General features: G+C 41.2%; 3 protein-coding genes across 4 annotated transcripts; 1 reads left to right on the forward strand and 2 right to left on the reverse strand.

Moving 5' to 3' along the window:
- Window positions 1–3,747: 3,747 nt before the first annotated feature.
- LOC135345738 (GEL complex subunit OPTI-like) lies at window positions 3,748–5,048 on the reverse strand. Its single transcript, XM_064543188.1, has 4 exons — window positions 4,888–5,048; window positions 4,646–4,749; window positions 4,337–4,466; window positions 3,748–3,863 (listed from the first exon to the last, which is right to left on the reverse strand). The coding sequence occupies exons 1-4, from the start codon at window positions 4,987–4,989 to the stop codon at window positions 3,822–3,824; spliced, it is 378 nt and encodes a 125-aa protein (XP_064399258.1). The 5' UTR covers window positions 4,990–5,048; the 3' UTR covers window positions 3,748–3,821.
- Window positions 5,049–5,082: 34 nt separating this feature from the next.
- On the forward strand, window positions 5,083–6,057 carry LOC135345736 (guanine nucleotide exchange factor MSS4-like). Its single transcript, XM_064543185.1, has 2 exons — window positions 5,083–5,406; window positions 5,669–6,057. The coding sequence occupies exons 1-2, from the start codon at window positions 5,182–5,184 to the stop codon at window positions 5,915–5,917; spliced, it is 474 nt and encodes a 157-aa protein (XP_064399255.1). The 5' UTR covers window positions 5,083–5,181; the 3' UTR covers window positions 5,918–6,057.
- On the reverse strand, window positions 6,054–8,312 carry LOC135345733 (chromo domain-containing protein cec-3-like). Of its 2 annotated transcripts, none has more exons than XM_064543182.1 (3): window positions 8,177–8,312; window positions 7,859–8,017; window positions 6,054–6,998 (listed from the first exon to the last, which is right to left on the reverse strand). In XM_064543182.1, the coding sequence occupies exons 1-3, from the start codon at window positions 8,204–8,206 to the stop codon at window positions 6,231–6,233; spliced, it is 957 nt and encodes a 318-aa protein (XP_064399252.1). In that variant the 5' UTR covers window positions 8,207–8,312; the 3' UTR covers window positions 6,054–6,230. The 2 variants fall into 2 exon arrangements, with proteins under 2 accessions (XP_064399252.1, XP_064399251.1); XM_064543181.1 differs by having other exon boundaries at window positions 7,850–8,017.
- Between the last annotated feature and the right edge of the window lie 9 nt (window positions 8,313–8,321).

Below are 8,321 nucleotides of genomic sequence, written 5' to 3' on the forward strand. Positions count from 1 at the left end.
ATTAGATACGACTTCCCTGTGCCAGCTGTATACCCGTGACAATTATTCTGAGTGGTGTAGGGTTGTTGTGGTCTTTGACTGTGGTGTAACATCAAGATTCACGGTGAAACATATGTATGAGTGAAAGTTCAGCATGAAAGAGCTGGCTATACAAACTAACATGAGGAGCAAGGTTAAGAGCAAGGAGATATTATCACTTCTTGCTGGACCCAAATTACAAGATAGTATACTGTGAACAATCCTTGCCGGGTAAGTAAGTTACTCTGACCTGTTGTAAGCGTGCCAGTGTGGCCTCAGAAGTTTCCATCTGAGCTGGTCTTACCTGCCATAGTGCTGTATTGTCTAAAGGTGCATGTGCAACTTCAGAAGTCTTCACCTGAGCTGCTCTGACCTGTCGTAGTGACTGGTCTCAATCTCTGTTTTGTCCTGTTGAGCTAGCAGGTTTATTATCACAAAAACACAAGACTTGGAAGTGAAACATGGCAAGTAAGCTGCTGTGACCTCCTGCAGGCGTGCCTGTGTGATCTTAGGCTCAGAAGGTCCCCATCTGAGCTGCTCTGACCTGCTGTAGGCGTGCTTGTAGCCTCAAGAGTCTCTGTGTCTTGTCTGAGCCTTCGTTCCTGAGTGCAGCTAGCTCTTGTGCCCATGCGCAGCTTTCACGTAAAATTTGGTAAAGGGTCACGAGTACAAAAAACAAATATCGTGCCGGTGTCATAAAATTTTAGGCCCCCCCATGAGATTGGGCCCCCCCGGGCCTAGAATTTTAACATTTTAGGCCCCCCCATTAACAGCACAACAGCGGTAACATTATGTGACAGTGCATTCTCAAAATACACCAATACAGTCTTCTATGGTCTTCACAGTCTATGCATGCAGTGCCAGTTACTGAATGCAGCTCTCCTCACACACACACATTTCATGCATGTACAGTAGTACCACTGGTCTCACAGCCATCACACTGCACCACGTCATTCTATGACCTCATGCAGCACGAAGCACATAGGTGCCAACTGTCCAAGATTACCCTTGTCCCGAAAGGAAACTGCTATTCACCTCAGATATCCCGGATTTTAAGGTTGCTGCTTCTGAGCTGGGTTACTAAGCTCCAAAAGGCTTATCAAGCCTGAAACTACTGCATGCTAGAATCTTCAAACAATGAACAAAAACAGCTTTACACAAGAAACTTAGTTTATATAGCAAGGGCATATGAGAGAAGTGCCCTTGTACTATGATACAGCTAATAAGTGGGCGGGGCTCACTTGCTTGCACTCTTATTACATGTACATGTACTGTGATTCCACCATAGATACAACAGTTTCTCTCTTGACTTCTATATCTATGATTCCACATTACTTGAGAGCTGAGCCAGTGATGCTATTGGAGCATCCCCACAACAATTTACATCTTCTATGTAGGAAAACATGGAGGAAGATATGAATTGTTGTCTTTGCACTAAAAATTGTGTGCTTTATTCTTTATAATTATTGTGAATTGACAAAATTTTGCCTCCTTTGGCGGCCAGCCGCTTGGGGATAACGCCGCCATGTTTTGTCCTGAAATTTGGCTGAGAAAGTAAGCACAATGTTGCAAATATGGCGATAGTTATGCACAACATCGATTGTCTTACAGGCAGATCCAACATTGCAGAGCTGCATCAAAGCATTTAACTCTTATAGGTATAAGCATGAGTAACTTGAAAGGTAAATCTTCCTTCACTTTGAATTCCATAGAATAATAATGCAAACAATTTTGCTACTTTGATACAGAGTCTTTGCATGCATGCATGCAGTCTTTGATGCTTTGTAACTAATAGAGCTAACCTTACCATAATTCTTTGACTTTGTTCTATCATAGATAAAGATTTCTGTTCGTTTATCTATGGTTCTATCGTGCAGAAAAGAGGGGGGCCTAATCTCACAGTGGGAAGCCTAGAATTTTAACAGATTGGACTCCCTGGGGGGCCTAAACTGTTAATATTCTAGGCCCGGGGGGCCCAAAATTTTAAACTTCTAGGCCCGGGGGGGCCTAAACATGGGGGGGCCTAAAATTTTATGACACCGGTCCATGACACACACACAGACACACAGACACAGACAAAATTGCAGCGTTCATCACTAGGAAGGGACTCGCTTCGCTCGCCCCAATTATTGCATACGTTAGCAAAAAGTACCATAAATCACCATGCAGGCTACAGTATCAAAATCGAATCACCAGGCTACAAATAAGCTACTTTTCTATTCCTAACATATTTTCGGAAGATGTTATATGATGTAACAGGTGGTGGTCCAATGGAAGCGCCAATAGTTGAACTTTCAGTATCTGCACTTAAATAGATCATATCACTTTTACTTTAAAAGATATGCCACAAAATGTGTACCAAAAAAAAAAATCTACTTTCTTAGGTTGTTGCACTGTAGATCATGTGGCCATTCTGACCTCTGACCTGGACCACTAATTGGTTTTTATTTTTGGCATTCTGCAAAAATATAACCCAGAAAATCCGTGAAACTAATTTGGTGTGGCCTGAGTCAGAGCATAGATTGAAAAGGAAGGGGATTGGAAACGAAAATTTTTGCGTGAAACACTCTGCGTTATAGGGCATGGCTAAAACTACAAAGGAATTATTTTATAGTCAGCATGCTCATTACCTGTCTTGGCTGCCATACAATGTGCTGTACATAGAAATGGTGAAATTGATCATTTTTAATGTTGAATATTCTAAAAAGTAAAGAGAATATAGCTCTAAAAGGTCGACGAAGCAACGCAACCACTATCACTAAACAAATAAATGCTATAAAAGAAGGAATAGCCCTTACTATGAAGTCGTGAGAGGTCAAGGCCTGTGGTGTGTCTAAAAGTATACTAAAGCAGTTTGAAGGACTATACTGCAAACGTTTATGAACAGTAAAGCTTATCCATGGCATGAAACCATTCTATATAGCACTTAGATACATAATAACCAAGTCAAGCCATGTCTTTTGCTGTTTAGGCTTCGCAGCAGGAAAGAGAAAAGTTGACATGGAGTAATTCAAGCTATACTCAACAAAACTAAAAACAGAGTAAAGACAGCGGACTTAGACAAGTTAGAGCTTGTCAGTGGTGTAAACTTACTTCTCTAGAGTAACCTCTCAGCCTCTGAGTGATCGCTAGTGGATAGGAGAGCTAGAAACAGTTGAAATACAACCAGAGTACGGTCAAAACAAAAATAATCGCGAGCGCGAAATCATAACGCGGAGTGTTTCAACCATTTACACAGGGAGGCCTGGTCGTTTCCAATCCCCTTCCTTTTCAATCTATGGTCAGAGTGTATCGTGAAGAAACTTCAAGATAAGCATGGCAACCAAACTAAAAAACGAAAATTGCAGACTGCAGTGAACACTGAAGGATGCGAGAATTCTCCACCTTCACCTCAAGCTGCCTCTCTAAGTTTTCACTGTCAATTATTACTTCTCCCAGTATAAAACGTAAAAGGGTTGGCCTCCGAAGTCAGTGCATTGAGCAGTTAGTTAAAATGGCACTCACTGCTTGAGAAAGGTGCAATTCTTTGAATAGCTTCGATTCCAGGCCGCAAGTGAAGGAGAAAGCGTCTGGAATTGCAGCTGATCCCTGAAAACGGCAGGCCTCTAACCAAAACGCATCCCTTCTCCCATGCCCAACGATTGATCAAGGCAATACTATACCTCGATCCTCCTACCTCATAGTCTATTACACCATGACCACTATACTTCGTGTGTGTGTTCAAGAATGTAGATTTCACATTATAATTAAATAAAGAATGGTGATAGACACATCAAGTGATTCTAATATACAGTTTTATCTTGTTAGCTGTGCTGGAGCATGGTGTACGTGATGATCCAGTTTACCTGCATGCAGAGTGAAAAGCTCACATGCAGTCAATAGAGTGAAGGGGCTTAAAAAGAGTGTCTATAGACTCTATACCTAAAGCACAAAAGAACTACCAACCATGATGAATGGTTAGAGCACATTCAAGGGTCAATATCGAATTCCTATGAAGCTTAGATTAGGTATGATTAAGAGTCCGTTAATAAAAGAGAGAGAGTATCACACGCATGTATACATACTGTGCATCGGATGTATTCATAAAGTAACGTGAATTCCAGAAAGTCACGCTACTTTCCGAATACATCTGATGCAAGGTAATGCTTTATTCGATACTCTCTCTCTTTTATTATGGACTCTTGGTGTGATCTGTATTAGTGAGATCCAAGCTACCTCAAATTAGGGTGCATACGTATCTCAAACAGCTAGTTTCTCTATGCCTTGCTACAGGTAAGATCTTAATCTTAATTAAATAAATCTTTGTATTATGATGTACCATGAACATGGCGAATGCAGTCATCATTCCCTCCTTGAGCAGTTCCCAAGCTCCACCATATTCCTCCTGATCAATGCCTTGGTACAGCACACAGTACAAGTATACCAAACCACCACTCACTAAAAGGAACCTGAAGGGAGGGCATAGTAAATAATGGATAATAATTATGGATATGCGTGAACATCTCTATTAATTTTTATATACCGTCTCAAAAACTAATTCTCATTGCTCTGATAAAATGGAATCTATGCTACTGATCGATGGCATCATGTTACAATAGAAGTTCCCATACTCTATGTTTAGACTCACGCTAAGATTCCAATAAATCCTTGAAGTGGGACAATACCACACACAAGTCCAACGAAGATGGACAAAATCTGCTTCAGCCAGTACACAACGTTCAAAAAATCCTCCTGTGATACAGGGTACCAATAATAATCAAGCAATGTCATGGTGCTGACTGTGAGCATAGATGCTGTGCGTCAGTGCCACAGTTTAATATAATACGGCAATCTTGACCAGCAAATACCATATATCCAACTGCTTGATACCTTATCGTCCCATGTTTGCTTGCTCTTAAGTGCTTTAACAAAGAGTGGAGGTGGTGAATTAGAGGCTAGTATTTTCTTGGACCGTTCCTTAGTCGACTTCATCTTTTCTCCAGCTAATTCCCAGGACGATTTATCCTAAAATAACGCAAGCATTGTTTTAGAGACAACTCGGCCTAGGAATAGGGAATCTAGTTGGGGGATTTCCCTACTCGTCATTCACAAACATGTACGAACACTTTCTCAGTTCATCTTTTTGATCAAAGAACTAGAACAGTCCAAGATCAAAGGCTGGCAATGGCTGAAGGAGCTGGAGAGCCGTCTGCTAGCGGTCAAATTCCTGCTGGGCTAGGGATATCAGCGGAGAAGCTAATGGGACAGTCAAAGTCTTCTGCTGAAGAGTTTGTAGATTTCAAAGATCTCTCCGAGCCTCAAGAGGGCACCAATAAGCTATTTCTGGTTTGCTTCAACTGCAAGTGTAAAGTAATGTGTCCTGGATATGGTACTCTTGTGGAGAAAGAGGTAGGTCACAGTAGAGAGTTCTACTGTTTAAACTTAGCAGTAGATCCTAGATCCTAGCATGACCTTCTAGTTTCACATCTTGAGTTTTCTGCAGTAGCGTTTACCGTTTCATAGTGAGAATATGTACGTTAGCTACTGTGTAGTGCTTTGTACACTCACTTCCTTCGCACTAGTCAGTCTGTTCCTGCCCAACCCCACACGTACTTAATTAATACACAAGTGACACAGCCCACCCCCCCTCCACAAACACACACACGTACAGCGATTTCTGCCTTCAATGACGGAAAAGTACAAGATTGGTGAGGAGCCGAAAGGTGATGACCTAAAGAAGTTCTGGCTAGTCAAGGACATGTTTCACTTTGAGAATGTCGGTTTCTCTAAGACGGTGAATGGCACTGAGCAGTTCCTGATTTGTGCTGACTGTGAGATTGGCCCAATCGGTTGGTATGACATTCAGAACAAAACAGAAATTTATGTTGCTGCGGAACGAGTTAGATATGCAACTAAATAGGTATTCATTATTTAATTTTTGTGTTTTATTATGTACGGTACATGTACATGTAATTTATTTTTGGAGTGCATAATAAATTTATACCTGCATAATTAGCGATGTACAATGTAGAATTAATTTATTCTTTTGACCAAAATTAATTTAATTGTTATAATCAGGAGTGCATGAAGTACTACTGATATAATAGAGAAAATACATGACTGGGTTATAGGCATCAAAAAATAAATGTGGGCTAACTAAAAATAGAACTCAACAATGTCATACTTACTATGCTACTCTGTTGCTTGTATAGAGAGAGGACAACATCGTTCATCTAACAGAAACTGCAATAGTCAGAGTTGTAGCATAAGTATCCCAGCCCAGCAACACCAGTAACAAATCCAGCCAGGACAAACTCCCTCCATGTGACTGGGAAGTACTGTTCCTCTTCCGTTATCTTTTGAGGGCGCTCTTTCACAGCACGTTTACTGATTGTCACCTTTTTTGGCAATTTCTTAACCAGCTGAATTTCTTCACTTTCAGAGTCTTCTGCTTGGGAAATAGTTGGTGGTTCTTCGGAAACTGTGATATCTTCTTCCACGTTTCGCTGTCGACGTCTGGTCATCATGGGAGGTATGCCCGCAGCATTGGCTCTCATACTCTGTTTGGTATCAAACAACAGCTTCTTAGTGGCTCGGACCTTCGATGGCGAATCGGTGGCTTCAGGAGACTTGGATGGTGATGCCTGTGGTGTGCTAGTTTTGCGTGGGGAAGATGTGTAGATATCTTTCCTGATGTTAGCAAGTTGTTTCTTGAATCTAGACTCAGAGAGACTCATTCGAGTTTTATGGATGTTTCTGCTAGTTTGGAGACCCAATTCAGACTCATCTTCACTGGAGAATTCGTTCGTTCCCGAGCGCCGCAAGTAGTAACTTTTTCTGATCGAATCATCTTTGGTGGTTTTCTTGCTGGGTGTGACTGAGGCCCTGATGGTTCTTTTGACTGGCGTCTTCTTGATCACGCTCTTTTTCTTAGTTTTGGTGGTGTCCACTTCATCATCACTTGAGAAGGTGTAGTGGTCCCTCAGGGACTTGCGTCTCTCCTGCAGGTACAGTACAGAGCAATATGGCCAGTACCGTAATTGATGTAATCGCATGTTGTCCTATTATTCACTGTGATTCGTACAGTGATTAATTGCGTATCAGTAATTGCACGTCGTCATTAACGACGTGCAATTACTGCCTTGACGACAGCACGTTCGAATAACGGCCACGGATAACTTTTTTACTGAAAAAACTGCAGCTAAAAATGTCCTTAAACTGCATCACAAACGATTAACAATCAATAGTATGGCTACTCGTGCAATAAGGGATTATCATAACAAGCGCACAGGCAAGGTTAATTAGTATCCTTGCCATTGCTTGTTACTCGTGCTATTAATCCCATATTGCACTCTTAGCCATACTATTAATTACAGCGCCAGATTCCACTTATGAGTGGCGCATTTTAGACCACAAAAAATTGCGTTCAGCCCAGCTGGCGCTTATGTTCTACAGCTAGTATAGGGCGTGGTCTAGCTCAGTTTCACTTGCTAGCGGCACCGTTGAGAGCTGAGTGGACTTGCGAACAACATTCATTGACTTTAGCTATGGGTTAGACAACTGTTTAGAAGTGTGAAAGGTCAAAGATGCAGGATGATTGTCTTATGTCTCAAACAAGCCTTTTTACAACGGTTGGCGCTTCTTTTAGGACCTAAAAACTTATGCTGATGCTGATGTGGCGCTTAAATTATAGTGGCGCTGCAATTACGGTAAGCATGGTTACGAGTACAATGCTATTTCCTGTATACAAAAGTAATTAGCAACCAATGACACTCAGAAGTGTATTCATAGCTCAGTAGTTTTCACATAAACATGTAAATATTCCAGCTATTCTAGCATCATTTCAACCTACTTCAGGCACTTTAGGCACTTTCTTGTTCATGAATTGCTTGATCAGGTCAAGACAGCTACTCAAGTTTTCACTTGGCTCCCAAGTATCTTCCTTCTCAGAGTATCCCAACCAGTGGACTTTGTAATAGTCTTGGCCTTCTGTGTTTTGATGACCAACAATGGTGTCAACCTGCAAATATTTAATGTTTCAAGCAGGTGCAAAACGCTTTTAGTAGAAGAAGAGGCTCTAATTGATTTAAGCTTTTAAGCTTTTAAGCTTATTCAAGTTATTGCAGCCCTCAGAAATGTAGACAACCAGTTCTTTAAGCTTTAACAGGTCGATACTCACTTGATATATACTAGAATTCTTCTTGGACATAGCTTTTAGGCGTTTGAAATTCAAAACTTGGAAGACCGCAGGCTATAACATAGTAAAAGGGGTGTGTCACCACAACCACAGACTGACAGAGGTGCTATTTATTTAGGAAAACAAT

Source organism: Halichondria panicea, chromosome 12 (genome assembly GCF_963675165.1).
Source record: "Halichondria panicea chromosome 12, odHalPani1.1, whole genome shotgun sequence".
In the NCBI taxonomy this organism is placed as follows: Eukaryota; Metazoa; Porifera; class Demospongiae; order Suberitida; family Halichondriidae; genus Halichondria; species Halichondria panicea.